The 13641-nt window shown below is 47.6% G+C and overlaps 3 protein-coding genes and 1 non-coding gene across 4 annotated transcripts; 2 read left to right on the top strand and 2 right to left on the bottom strand.

Moving 5' to 3' along the window:
- Positions 1–1067: 1067 nt before the first annotated feature.
- On the top strand, positions 1068–1149 carry trnas-gcu (transfer RNA serine (anticodon GCU)). The gene has a single exon. It is a non-coding gene; the product is annotated as a tRNA-Ser (tRNA).
- A 704-nt stretch (positions 1150–1853) lies between these two features.
- On the top strand, positions 1854–7702 carry ddx31 (DEAD (Asp-Glu-Ala-Asp) box polypeptide 31). Its single transcript, XM_068760969.1, has 20 exons — positions 1854–1883; positions 2138–2322; positions 2434–2540; positions 2652–2727; positions 2835–2878; positions 3618–3688; positions 3826–3935; positions 4211–4252; positions 4659–4723; positions 4856–4975; positions 5110–5216; positions 5363–5577; positions 5681–5833; positions 5915–5974; positions 6058–6108; positions 6343–6482; positions 6583–6667; positions 6783–6876; positions 6959–7187; positions 7267–7702. Exons 2-20 carry the CDS (start codon positions 2227–2229, stop codon positions 7403–7405), a joined length of 2004 nt encoding a protein of 667 aa, XP_068617070.1. The 5' UTR covers positions 1854–1883; positions 2138–2226; the 3' UTR covers positions 7406–7702.
- A 229-nt stretch (positions 7703–7931) lies between these two features.
- Positions 7932–9942, bottom strand: barhl1a (BarH-like homeobox 1a). Its single transcript, XM_068760951.1, has 3 exons — positions 9633–9942; positions 8734–8971; positions 7932–8109 (listed from the first exon to the last, which is right to left on the bottom strand). The coding sequence occupies exons 1-3, from the start codon at positions 9940–9942 to the stop codon at positions 7932–7934; spliced, it is 726 nt and encodes a 241-aa protein (XP_068617052.1).
- Positions 9943–10533: 591 nt separating this feature from the next.
- On the bottom strand, positions 10534–12197 carry cfap77 (cilia and flagella associated protein 77). The gene is made up of 7 exons (XM_068760949.1): positions 12135–12197; positions 11665–11701; positions 11572–11634; positions 11236–11464; positions 11051–11156; positions 10826–10927; positions 10534–10671 (listed from the first exon to the last, which is right to left on the bottom strand). Exons 1-7 carry the CDS (start codon positions 12195–12197, stop codon positions 10534–10536), a joined length of 738 nt encoding a protein of 245 aa, XP_068617050.1.
- Positions 12198–13641: the final 1444 nt, after the last annotated feature.

The following is a 13641-nucleotide window of genomic DNA, read 5'->3' as shown; positions in this document are numbered from 1 at the left end:
TGGTAAATGACTATAATTAATCGTCTTGAGCGCCGGTTTGAGTCCCAGCGGGGCCGGACTCCGGTTTTGATTGACAGCTCTATTTTTAAGTTCTCCTGTCGACAACAGAAAGCGAAGGAGGAAGGAAATGAGACAAGACGGCTGCTGATGTGATGACGGACAGTTTGTCCTCATCTCCTGCAGAGACTGAGCTGCTGTTTGTCCTGCCTGGAGCCTCTGAGCAAGGCACCAACCAGATGGAGTCAAATGTGGAGTCAAATGTGGTTCCTAGATCTGGACTGGTCAACGTCCGTCTTCAGCGTTAGTGTTTGAGGACGCAGTTTAAAAAAATGACGCCTGTCAAAACGGCGCTTAATAAATAAATCAGACGAGTCGGTTGTTGATCTGAGACGTGTTTCAGGAGTCCAGCTGGTAATTCAGCTTGAAACCAGGTGAAAGGTGAGCCGCTCCAGCAGGTAAGAAACAGTCAGAGCACTGCTCAAAGGCTTTCAGGATAGCTTAGCTTGAATAAATTCACAACAAATATTGTTAAATAAAGACTCAGATCAACAGTCAACCAAAAAAAACACACTTTTTTTCCCCAATTGCTGAAGCACAATTTTGTAAAATGGGTTTAAACCACATTTATATCCTGCAAAATGAAACGCTGCCACAAATACTACGACATACATTTCCACCAAACTACAAAGAATACTTTCATGTTACCAAACAAGTCACTGCAACACATGCACGGCAGATATTTTTACATTTCAGCGAACAAGACAATGCTCATAAAAAAAAACATTCACCTAAAAAAAGAAAACAATGGAGAAAAAATATACATAAAAAGAGTCAAGAAAAAGAATCGTGCTGCACAGCTGGATCTGGACACGGTGGATCTGGACACGGTGGATCTGGACACGGTGGATCTGGACACGATGGATCTGGACACGATGGATCTGGACACGGTGGATCTGGACACGGTGGATCTGGACACGACGCCTCGTCCACATCACAGGCAACGTCCCACATATCGAGGCGTGGAAGTGCAGAACGCCATGCTGAGTGGAAGAAGACTCGCACAACGGGACGAGGTGGCCGAGTGGTTAAGGCGATGGACTGCTAATCCATTGTGCTCTGCACGCGTGGGTTCGAATCCCATCCTCGTCGAGAGCCTCTCTTTCAGATGAGCAGATCTTTACCTCCTGTCCGTAACAGTTGTGAACTCTAAACCAATCAGATCCCTTTAGCGGCAGTGACCTGACCAGCAAAGTTTGCTCTGATTTCACTTGAAAGCACCTCTACTCTTCCTCCCTCTCTTTTTCACACTTCCTCTGGAGTCCTTCCTTTTTCTTTCTTTTTAATCTGTATTTACAACAACATAATTAATAAATAATAAAGATTTACACCATCCACATGGTGATCTGGATCATCATCAATAGGTTCTAAATTGTTCTTGGTATGTTTTATGCATTAAGAGTAAAAGTGAATCGGAGATGATGTGTATTTATTTGTACTGATTTTTGAATCCATAAATGAAGTTTTCAATGTTAAAATGTAATATTCTTTCCTGACGTCATTCTGGATCCGATCCAGATGAAATCCGGTGGTCAAATTCCATAAACATTGGTCAATAATCAACAGAGATATTGATCCAGAATCCAGGATCTCTTCTGGATCATCAACAAAATAGAATCGTCTGTTCCTGGTGACATTCCCAACATTTCCTGAAAGTTTCATCCAGATCCGTCCGGAGTTGAGCTAGCTTGTTTTATTAAACATTAAAAAAACATCCTGCGGTCACAGCTGCGGACGAAGAGTCGCTACTGCGCATGTCAACAAAGGAGGCGGGTCTTTGGTGACGTACCAGGAAGAGTTCCCCACGCGTGTTGTTGAGTTTCACGGTGAGTGTTTACCGTTTAAACATTTTGCGTTTTTCGGTTTTATTTCTCGTGTTAACGTGACGTCGGTTTACCGGAACTAGCTGCAGCCAACAGGAAGTTAGCATCTCCGCGACAGCTAAGCTAAATTCACTCGCGTTTTTTTAATGCGTTTGTGTGTCGCGTGTAACTCTGACGTCATCACAACTCGTTTGAGCGTGAAGGCTTCTAAAAGTTCGATTTATCTACTTCCGATGGATCGATGTATTGATCCACAGGTCGTGGACCGGGTTCACGTCACGTGTCGACCTGCAGCGGTTCGTCTGAACTGACCAGAGATCAGTTTGTTTCTCCGTCTGACCTCCAGATGAAGCAGAAAGGGGAGAAGAGGAGATTCGGCTCCTCGGAGGATGACAAGAGGAGCTCCTTCAAACGGAGGAGACCGCAGGAGGAGGAGGAGGAGGCGGCTGACGCTCAGGTGAGTTCTGCTCGCACCTGAGGAGAACACATTTGATTTGTTATTGTTTTATTCATCATCATCATCATCATCGACGTCGTCTCTGCCCCTGAGCAGACGGACAGGAGAACACCACAGAAGAAGAAGAAGGAGGAACCGGGGAGGAGCAGCATCAAGACTTCCTCCCTCTTCAAACACAATCCAGACATCCCTCAGATCAGCAGGTATGCAACCCCTCCTCTGATTGGCTCAGCACATCGGACTCCGATTGGCTCGTATCATAACTTGTGACTTCATCATTCTTTCTCCTCCTCCTCCTCCTCCTCCTCCATCAGACCTGCTGTCTCTCAGGTAAAAGAGGAGATTTTCACCAGCGACTCGTTCTCGGACTTTGAGCTCCACGCACACCTGGTGACGTGCACGCACGCACACACACACACACACACAGTGTAAAGCTCTTATTTGTCACAATGGAAACGTGCTTTCTGTGCTCTTATTGGCTGGTTTCTGTCCACCAGGTGGCGACACTGAACAAAGTCCTGAACATCTCTAGGGTGACCAGGTGAGCTCACATGAACACACACACAGCCACAAAGACTTCCCAGCATGCATCACTGTGACTTTTTAAGGTTTGACTCGCCCTAAACTGTCTAAAGTGAAATGGGTGATGAAACAGACTAGTTAAACATCGGTTACGTTAACCCGACGTGATGAAACTAAGACTAGTTAAACATCGGTTACATTAGTAATCGGTTACTAATGTGAACATTGAGTTTTTTTTACAACCGCTCTTCTTCTGCTAATCCTCCCTGCGCGCACTCTGACAATCAGGGCGCCACTGCCAACTACTGGAGCGGATGTGCAATTACACTTTACTCTCGTAAGACAAATAAACATTTTCTCCGCGGTCACAGGCGCCCGCCCTGACATCGCACCGCGCCCCACCATTTGAGAACCACTGCATTAACCTGACGTGATGAAACTAAGACTAGTTAAACATCGGTTACATTAACCTGACGTGATGAAACTAAGACTAGTTAAACATCGGTTACATTAACCCGCATGATGAAAGTAAGACTAGTTAAACATCGGTTACATTAACCCGTGTATGAAACTAAGACTAGTTAACATCGGTTACATTAACTATTAACTTGACGTGATGAAACTAAGAGTAGTTAAACATCGGTTACATTAACCCGCATGATGAAAGTAAGACTAGTTAAACATCGGTTACATTAACCCGTGTGATGAGACTAAGACTAGTTAAACATTGGTTACATTAACCCATCGTGTGTTTTCAGCGTTCAGAAGCAGACGATCCCGGTTCTCCTGTCGGGACGAGACGCCGTCGTTCGGTCTCAGACGGGATCGGGTGAGACGCGATTCAAGTCCTTTATTTACGTTTGCTGACGTCCGACGGTCGACTCGGAGTCTTCGAGTCTTTGAGTCCCGTCATTCAGACGTTAACTGGTTAAAGAATCTCCGTGATGGACGTCTGCGTCTCCCCAGGGAAGACTCTGTCCTACGCCATCCCCGTCGTCCAAAGCCTCCAGGCGCTTCAGCCGAAGGTCAGCCGGTCCGACGGTCCTCTGGCGGTTGTGATCGTCCCCACCAGAGAGGTATGGATCCACATCATCATCATCATCATCATCATCACCATCATCATCATCACCACTGTGTTCACTGTGTTCAGCTAAAGGCTTTGAAATATTCCTTCATTGTAATTTTCTCACTCTTTCCAATCATCATGCTAAGCTAAGCTAAGCTAACCTTGTACCTTCTGCTGTGAGATCCCTCTAAATAATGAGAAAGCGTCTCCAAAATGTTTATGTAAAAGGGAAATTAAACTTGACTTAACGTGATTGTTCTCTTTGTCTGTCCGTCCGTCCGTCAGCTGGCCCAGCAGACGTTTCAGACCTTCCAGAAGCTTCTGAAGGTAAACCAGTATAGATCCCGATCAACTGATCCTTAAAGACAGAGACCAGTGGATTTCACCAATCAGGACACGGCATGTAGTTTGTAACAGTCGCGGAAAGATCAGACATTTTGTTGTTTTTGAGCTGGTGGAAATTGAAGAGGACCGAGACCGGAGCCCTGTGGAACTCTCTATTTTTTAAAAATGTAAAATCGTTAAGTCGCGACATGTTTTTTGTTTTCCTCTGGTGCTTCTAAATCTAAAAATATATTCAGTTTCCTGTGACACAAAAGAAAGATAATTTAAAACGGAGGATGCAACACGAGCCAGCGTTCACCCATTCACACAGTCACCCACACACCAATGGAGCGGGAAGGGTTAACAACCACCGTTAACGCTCTCTCTCTCTCTCTCTGTGTCTGTGCAGCCATTTACCTCGATCGTCCCAGGTGTCTTGATGGGAGGAGAGAAACGGAAGTCAGAGAAGGCCAGGTACTCTCTAAGTCCACCTCCTGCTGTTCTTTTATCCTCCTCCTGGCCCTCCTCCTCCTGGTCCTCCTCCTCCTCCTCCGGCTCCTGGTCTTCCCAGCACAAATTGACGGATCAACTGTCCTCTGTCTTCAGACTGCGTAAAGGAATCAACATCCTGATCTCCACTCCGGGACGTCTGGTGGATCACATCAAACACACCCTGTGCATCGCCTTCAGCGCCGTTCGCTGGCTCGTCCTGGACGAGGCCGACCGGTAACGCGACCGGGAGGACGGCGTGCGTGTGCGCGTCTGTGTGTGTGTGAGTGTGCGTGTGCGCGTGTGTGTGTGATGGCAGCTAGCAGCAGTTCATCGTAGCCGTAATGGCCGCCGTGTTTCTGCGTTTTTAGGACGTTGGACCTGGGCTTCGAGAAAGATCTGACCGTCATCCTGAACAGCCTGAACGCGACGGGACCGAGCAGACAGAACGTCCTGCTGTCCGCCACGCTGACGAACGGTAAACGCCTGCACACGTCCGGACGGGTCTCCGTCTGCGTCTGTCCTAAACGCTGACGGCGCTGCGCCTGGAAGGTTTCCAGCACGTAAACGACGATCTCTTACAAGCTAACACGCCTTTTTTTTCTCGTGTGCCACGTCTCGCAGGTGTGACCCGGTTAGGGGACATCTGCCTCCGGGACCCGGTGAGCATCCACGCGTCTGGATCGGCTTCCTCTGACCTCGTGACCCCCGCCGACCGCAGCGCGACGGGCCAATCGGAGAGCTTCGCCGTGCCGGAGGCTCTGAATCAGTTTGTGGTGGTGGTTCCCAGTAAGATCCGGCTGGTCTGTCTGGCTGCGTTCATACTGGACAAATGTCAGGTAGTAAAGAAGACGAGATTTAGTTCGTTAAACTTCAAGAACAACTTCAATTGTTCTTGAAGTTTATGTCGTTTTTTTTGACCGCCTGCTGTCTGTCTTCCAGTTTGCCCGGGACAACAAGCTCATCGTCTTCGTCTCGAGCTGCGAGGTCGCCGAGTTCCTCCGCTCCATCTTCAGCTCTGTCCTGGCGGGGCCTTCGACCAATCGGAAGCCTCGCCTCAGCTTCCTGCGTCTCCACGGCAACATGAAGCAGGAGGTGAGGCCGCCGCGCGATGGGAGTCCAACACGTCGGTTTTAGCGTGGAAGTCAGTTCGGGTGCGTTTGTTTCGATCGCCAGGAGCGCTCGGAGGTTTTCCAGCAGTTCTCGGCGGCTTCCTCTGGAGTCCTGATCTGTACAGTCAGTACACAAACACGCAACATGTAGTATTTTATTGTACACTGTATGTTACATCCGTGTTGTAAAGCTAAGATGCGTTTCAGGACGTCGCAGCCAGAGGTCTGGACCTTCCCGGGGTCACCTGGATCGTTCAGGTAATTATGAGTCGTCAAAGGTACTGATTACAAGGTCGGGTAGGACTAATGTACAAGTACTGCATCTGGACCTAAAGTAATAAAGTACAAGTACTGCATCTGCATCTGGATCTAAAGTAATAAAGTACAAGTACTGCATCTGGATCTAAAGTAATAAAGTACGAGCACTCATCCTAAAGTAGCAGCACCTCCCATCCAATCAGACTCAGTGGGCGTGGCTTCTCCTTTTTTCAGTACACGCCTCCGACGGCGGCAGCCGAATACGTCCATCGCGTCGGCCGCACGGCTCGTATCGGAGGAAGAGGAAGCAGTCTCATCTTCCTCGCTCCGACTGAGACTGCCTTCGTCAACGAGCTGGCCAATCACAACATCAGGTCTGTCAAACGACCAATACCCCCCCCCCCCCCCCCCCCACACACACACACACACAGGTCTGTGGCTTTGATTATGGGGGCGGGGCTTCTCACGTTTCAGCTTATCAGAAATGAAGTTGCTGGATATCCTGTCCAGTCTGATGATGGACGACGCCTACAAGGGGCGGGGCAAATACCACAGCCAGGTGAGACACGCCCCACTGACGCGTGCTCGTTGGTTGTTGGTCTACGCCTCCATTTTCTGTTCATCGGCCGCTGTCGAGCGGAGGGGGCGGGGCTAAGATCCGCTCCGTCTTCCAGGACCAGGAGACCAGAGAGCGAGCGACGGTTCTGCAGACCGACTTGGAGAACTTCGTCCATTCAGACGTCCGGTCGGTTCAGACCGCTAAGCGAGGTTTGTGACGTCGTAATGTTCCGGGGGGGGGGGGGCGTCGCCTGCTCCCGTCGGCTGACGTGCGTCTCCGTGATGTCATCAGCCCTGCAGTCCTTCCTGCGGGCCTACGCTGCCTACCCCGCCCACCTCAAACACATCTTCCACATCCGCTTCCTCCACCTGGGTCACACCGCCAAGAGCTTCGGCCTCCGGGACGCCCCGGCGGGCCTGAGCGCTGCGACGGGACCCTCGGAACCCAAGAACCCCAAGAAGAAGAGGAACCAGAACCAGAACCAGAAGAGTCCGGTTAAGAGCCAAGGCCGAGACAAAAGGTAAGGAAGACGGTTTTTCTAACGTCCCTCTGGTCTCGGTGTCCTCGAGGTTTTGACGCTGGCGTCCCGTCATCTTCAGGTTTCTTCCCGGGCAGAGAGAGCGGCGTCTGTTTCATTCCGAGTTCTCCAGCGGTTTGGAGGGACGAGACGCCAAGACCAAGAAGAAGAAGAAGAAGAAGAAGAAGGAGTTGGGTCAATCAGGAGAGGAGGAGGAATGAGGGGACGGTGAAGACGATAAGTCAATGAATGTCCTCTGTCGCGTTCAAGTGTAGTCCTGGAAAAGTCCTGGAGGCGTGTCTTCAGACGGAACAAGATGGACGGCGTGTTGACGTGGCGCCGAGGAACGCGAGTTAGCTTCCAGCTAACGGCGGGACTGGGATTGGATGTTTAAAATGTTGTTTTTATTCTTTATGAAACATTCAAATGTGTCCTTGAACTCTGCTCTCTGATTGGTCGGCACTTCAGGTGAGGTTTTCCTCGGATGTTTATGAGGTCTGACAATAAAACACGCAAACGACAAACTGTTTACAGATTTATTGAACATCTTTTTATAAAATGGCATTAAAAACACAAAAGCCACGTTTGACTCGAGCTGCCTTCGCCGTTACGCTGGGCTGCTTGTGATTGGTCGAGTCATCCTCCAGGTCCACGCCTCCTTTTTCACCTGGACCAGGTTGAGCTCCAGGAAGTCGTCCTCGGCAGCAACGCCCGATAATAAATACCGGTCCTCCCAGCGAGCCGGTGTCAGTTCAGGACTCGGGACGGAAGCGGGGGGGCTTGGTGGTGGAAGGCGGGGTTCTGATACAGGTAGAGGTCCAGTGTGGGCGGGGCCGGAGGGTAGAGGTAGTGTGTGGGCAGGAACATCCTGCCGGCTTCAGCCAGCAGCTCCAGACCGACGGACGACTGACGCTTCCACTTGGTCCTGACGGTAGAATCACGCAGCAAGAGTTTAGAATCATGACATCACTGTTACGATTTATGACATCACTGTTACCATCATGACATCACTGTTACCATCATGACATCACAGTTATGATTTATGACATCACTGTTACCATCATGACATCACTGTCACCATCATGACATCACAGTTACGATTTATGACATCACTGTTACCATCATGACATCACCGCACAGATTTATTACATCACAGTTTATATTGATGATTTTTCTCTTTAAATTCCTCCAAAAGAGAGGAAGTGGTGATGATGAATTCAGTCTTTTAGCCAATCACAGCGCGCGGTTGTTTGTGGGCGTGTAACAACAAAAACTAGAAAAGCCCTCTGAGCGCAGACCTCCCCCAAGCAGCTCGTTCCCCTCCTAACTGGATCTACACCGTCCACACGGTGATCTGGATCAGCACCAGAAGGTTCTAGTTAGTTCTTGGTGTCTTTATACACCGACCATGAAAAGTCAAAGTGAATCAGAGCTGATATTGAGTGTATGTTTTAACTTAAATGGAGGTTTCAATATTAAAATGTCGTATGTTTTCCTGCCGTCATTCTGGGTCAGATCCAGATTAATCCAGATTAATCTGGAGCCTCACCTCCTGTTCTGGTACCAGGTCTTCACCTGGGCGTCGCTGAGCTGCAGGGACGCCGCCAGCTCCATCCGGTCCTGGACACTCAGGTACTTCTGCTTCTGGAAGCTTCTCTCCAGCCTGGACAGCTGCTGGTCGCTGAACGCGGTCCGAGCTTTCCGGGGCTTCTTCAGACGCGCCGCCGCAGGGTCCGAAGCCCCGCCCTCCACTGGGTGATTGACAAGGAGTGACATCAAAGCAGGCTCTGGAGCGGAATTACACTGTTCACTATATGGGTCCCGGAAAATCCTTGAAAGTCACGTGATTAAGTGAAGCAAATCTTCCAATCGATTCTGAGTGAATAAATAATTCTGCTTAATTTATGTCACGTCACTGAATTAAAATCCACTTCTGGTTTGAGATCTGAAGGTGAGAGTTAAATAATTTAGGTCAGATATAATTGTCTCAAATAATTTAGCTGTTGATATTAAAAACCGAGTATTAATGTTTTAATGTATTTTAAAAACGTGCCTCACATGGTTAAATACTCTCATTATTAATTTATAAACTGGTTTTATTTCTGTCTGATTGTTAACAAGATTTTTGCTTAAGTTAAATAATTTAGAACAAATTCCGATTATGATGACGATGAACCTCCGTTTATTTATATAATATATAGTTATTATAATACGTTTTGTTATTGAATAATATTAATTAATAACAATAAGTCAGGTTAATGAAAGTTTTTGCTATATTTTAGCACATTTTAAAAATGAAGCGTTTTTAATTACAAATTAAATTGTTATGTTTAAAGTATTAAATCTTATGCAATTTAATAAAATGAGTTCTGAGCTGTCCATAAAATCCACATTTTATAATACTCCGTCATTTACCGATCATTTAGTGATTATTAATTCTGTGCCTACTTTTATCCTGATAGTCTTCTTCCGGTCCGGACTGGCCGTCGACCTCCGCCTGACCCGGGTCAGAGTGGACCCGCACCGGGTCGGAGTAGGGCCCGCATTCCGCTAAAATGTCCCGGATGAAGAAGGAGGAGGTGGCGGCGCGGGGCCGGAGCAGCGCCGCAGACTCCGGCCGGGGGGCAGGCTGTCCCTGCGGGGGAGGAGCCGCCGAGCCTGGCCTGAGCTCCGGATGGTCTGACCGGGAGAAGAGCGCGCCGGGCGGTCGGAGGGAGAGCAGCGAGTCGATGAGGAAGCCGGAGGCGGAAAGCTCCATCTCCGTCCGGACTCAGGTGAGTCGGCTCAGGTGAGTCGGAGGAGCGGAAACATCACGAGGCCGAACTTCAAATAGAAGTTAAATACTGACCATCAGGTTCAATGTTCCAATAAAAGTCCAAACTGTTCAACAGAGAGACGGTTATTGATCCCGATGAACGAGCTGATCGATCGATCAGTAGCCGTTTCTGGCAGAATGACAGCGAGAGAGAGAGAGAGAGAGAGAGAGAGAGAGAGAGAGAGAGAGGGGTAGAGAGAGGTTTGTTGTTTGTGCAGATAAAAAGATTAAAAAAAAACTGAAAACATTTATTAAATGCTCCTCCTCCAGCGTATGCGTGTGTGTGTGCGTGTGTGTGTGCGTGTGTGTGCGTGTGTGTGCGCGTGTGTGCGCGTGTGCGTGTGTGTGTGAATGCTCTTCTACAAATCTTTGTTCAACACAGTTTCTATTATAGATTACAGTAACGTAAAAACAAAAATCATTTCGATTTGGTTGCTCAGATCATTTATTTATTCAATAGATCATCGATTTATAGATCATGCGTTCAGGTCATGTGACTCATTCGCTATTTGTCTGAAATGCTCTCCGAGTCGTTCATGGTGTTTCCTCCTCAGGTCCAGATCGGGGGTTCCCAGAACCGGAACTCTCCTCCCGAACAGAGTCAGAACGGGGAATCTTGAACGCTCGCCGGCGAGCCTCCTCATCCCTGAAGGTGTCCAAAGCGGAAGGAACCTGCATGGGGGGGGAGGAGAGAGAGAGGGGGGGGGGGGGATTATTGGTTTGCTTGTCCCAGTGCAGGAGAGAAAGACGCTGGCTGAGGAGGAGGAGAGGAGGAGGAACAGGAGGAACAGGAGACAGGAGGACACGTTGGAGGAGGAGTCGGTACCTGAGAGAACCATCTCATCTTGAATGGAGTCTTTGTGACGGGCAGAGCTTTGCTCCTCCTCAACAGGGAGGTCCTGGTGTCGGCACTACTTCCTGTTTTTACCTACACACACACACACACACACACACACACACTCCTGGATCCCGCCCCTTAGAGCCAATCAGAGCGGCTGACGTCACAAGAATAAAGAGCGTGGATGCTAGCAGGGCTAACGCTACCCCTCACCTTCTGCTGCTGTCTGCGGTTGATGGTTTGACTCCTGCGCCGCTGCTCGTCCAGCCAGCGCTGACCGTACCGATGAGCGATGAGGTCTGCCAGAGGTGACGGCGGCCTGACGAAGGCGTAGATCAATGCGGCGTCAGTCGTCAATTAATAATCAATAATCGGATCTCTGGGTTCCCTCTCTTGACCTTGTGGGGAGTCCGAACGTGACGTCAGGCACCGGCGGGGCCCGGGTCCTCCGTGGGTTAGGGGTGTTCTGTAAGGTCCCGGCGCCCCCCCTCTGGGCCCGGTACTGACTCATGTCTTTGGACGTCACCAGACCGGACCTCACCGCGTCCCGGTTCAGAGACACAAAGTCGGGAGGGACGCGTCCAGCAGAGGCGTCGCGTTTGGACTGAACTCTCCAGCTGGACAAAACTGACATGGCAGAGGGACACTGTGAGTAAACTACAACTCCCATCAGGCCTCACTACCTTTCTGTGCTAACGTTGGTCTGCTGCTGCTTTATGGTGGACAGGACTTACCCTCTGCCACCCCCCCGTCTCTGGAGCCACTGCTGGTCCCGAAAGTGAAATCTGGACCTGGACCTGGACCTGGACCTGGACCTGGACCTGGACCTGACAGACCTCTGGCTCTGCTCTTGCCAAGAGGTGCCTGCTCATGCGAGGAAGGACATCTTCATCTTCATCATCATCATCATACATTATCAGCACACTACGTCAAATCTTGCCGAGACTTCATTACCCATATTACCCATGTAAGCTAAACTTAATATATTTATATCATTTATTTTTTGGTACATTTATTTGTGTTTTTATGTTGTTCACTTTCTGCAAATCTGTTTTTATTCTGTTTTTTATTTCTGGGATATGTTCAGCACTTTGTTTTTGCTATTTCAAGAGCAAGGGGAAAAAAAATCTCAGATTTATGAGAGAGGTCTCAAACCGCGTCTCGTTAAAAGTTCAAAGACATTAAACTTGTCTGTGTCGCCACCTAGTGTCCACCCGTGGGAATCACACCGACAGGAGACGGGCCTCAGATGAAAGTCCTGCGAGGCGTTTAAGGGACTCTTTTATTTCTTGTTTACCTTCACGAGCAGCGGGTTGGACAACATCGAGTCTCTGACGAGACCCAACCTGGGCGAGGACATGTCCCCTCAGTGGCTGCCGATGAAGAAGATGAAGACTGACGATGAAGAGCAGAGCTGCAGCAGTTATTAATGCTGTTGCACACCAGCGCTGTTAACTAAACATGTTTAGTTTTGTTAGATACCGGTATGTACACGTATACTACACACTCCTGAAGGATTCTTCTGGAACTGAATCCTGTTTTATGTTTATTTCCAGCCAACCACAGCAGGACTACAACAAAAAAAAAACTACAAATATGTTCATCCTGCTCAATCATGGATGTAAAAACCTGTGAAACTGAAATGTTTTGACCCAGAAATCTCACCATGGACAATAAATACATCATACTCATAAATGTATGAAGGGAAAGTAAATATTAATCATAAAAATAGAAGCAAAACCATCAAATCAATCATTGGATATAAAAAATATATATAATGATCCAATTAAATGACAAAAAAACAATTTGAATCTGGTCTTTTAACAATTTAACAAGACAGAACTGATCATTATGTTTATTACCTGCTAAATTACGCGAATATAAACTATATATATATAAACAATTAAACTGACCAACACCCGATCAATCAGTTTGTCTTCAGTTTGTGTTGCTGCTCATAAATCAATAACGTTGTTTAGACACAGAAATAAAAATATAACCGCACCTTGCTTTCTGCGTCCTCTGGTAAGGAGCTGCTCCGTTGCTATAGAAACGGGACGCCACGTGACGTCAAACGCAAAGCAGGTTAAAATACGACGTTCACACGAACCAGCCTGTAGTCGGCACAGCCGTGATGCATTCATAGCCGTAGGGAAAAATACAAATTAATTAAAACAGTCTTTAGTAGGAGTGTTAAATATATCTTACATCGCGTGCCTTTTTCTTAGGAGATATTAATACTACTATATATTGATCCATTGTTTTTTTTCATATATCCCATTGCTTCTGTCAATCTAAGAGTTTGAATTTAAATTAAAAAATGTAACTGTAACAATTGATTTAAATGAGTAAATGTTAGTTTAGAAATTTGAAGTAAACTTTCACCTTCCTGTCAGACAGCTTAACGTTTACCAACATGTTTCATTTATGTTTCCGTGTCCCTCGTAGTGTTTAACTTGCAAATAATAATTTGAATTAGTATGCTCTACTTAATTCCTGGAGCCTGAATGCAGCACGGTTCGCTTCAATCACGTCCTACATACGTCATAGTTTGACGGAGATCGTCTATTAACATACCACACACACACACCGTAATCTATCACCGATGGCAAGCCCACCGACGAAACCGCTTTTTATTGTTAAAGTCGTTGGTAGGATTTATTTATGTGTATTTTATTTTTCTATTAATCGATATATTGTAACATACGGACTTTGTAAATGCTTCAATGTAGTGTTCTTGTCCAACATTTGTCGTATTTAGTTTCAGAAATGCGTTCAGAGTGAGACGTCTGTCTCGCGATGGC

The sequence above is a fragment of the Brachionichthys hirsutus genome, chromosome 4 (genome assembly GCF_040956055.1).
Source record: "Brachionichthys hirsutus isolate HB-005 chromosome 4, CSIRO-AGI_Bhir_v1, whole genome shotgun sequence".
NCBI classification, from domain to species: domain Eukaryota; kingdom Metazoa; phylum Chordata; class Actinopteri; order Lophiiformes; family Brachionichthyidae; genus Brachionichthys; species Brachionichthys hirsutus.
The sequence above is the reverse complement of the archived record's forward strand: the minus strand, read 5'-3'. Positions and strand labels throughout refer to the sequence as shown.

Excerpts from the sequence above, each read along its gene's own strand:
- cfap77 (XM_068760949.1), bottom strand. The coding sequence starts at position 12,197 with ATGTCCTCGCCCAGGTTGGGTCTCGTCAGAGACTCGATGTTGTCCAAC. Across the intron at positions 11,635-11,664 it reads CAGAGCCAGAGGTCTGTCAG|GTCCAGGTCCAGATTTCACT; the intron begins GTCCAGGTCCAG and ends GTCCAGGTCCAG. Across the intron at positions 10,928-11,050 it reads ACCGCAGACAGCAGCAGAAG|GTAAAAACAGGAAGTAGTGC; the intron begins GTGAGGGGTAGC and ends GTGTGTGTGTAG.
- barhl1a (XM_068760951.1), bottom strand. The coding sequence starts at position 9,942 with ATGGAGCTTTCCGCCTCCGGCTTCCTCATCGACTCGCTGCTCTCCCTC. Across the intron at positions 8,972-9,632 it reads AGAAGACTATCAGGATAAAA|AGCCTGCTTTGATGTCACTC; the intron begins GTAGGCACAGAA and ends ATTCCGCTCCAG. Across the intron at positions 8,110-8,733 it reads ACCTGGTACCAGAACAGGAG|GACCAAGTGGAAGCGTCAGT; the intron begins GTGAGGCTCCAG and ends TTCTACCGTCAG.
- ddx31 (XM_068760969.1), top strand. The coding sequence starts at position 2,227 with ATGAAGCAGAAAGGGGAGAAGAGGAGATTCGGCTCCTCGGAGGATGAC. Across the intron at positions 2,323-2,433 it reads CGCAGGAGGAGGAGGAGGAG|ACGGACAGGAGAACACCACA; the intron begins GCGGCTGACGCT and ends GCCCCTGAGCAG. Across the intron at positions 7,188-7,266 it reads AGCCAAGGCCGAGACAAAAG|GTTTCTTCCCGGGCAGAGAG; the intron begins GTAAGGAAGACG and ends CGTCATCTTCAG.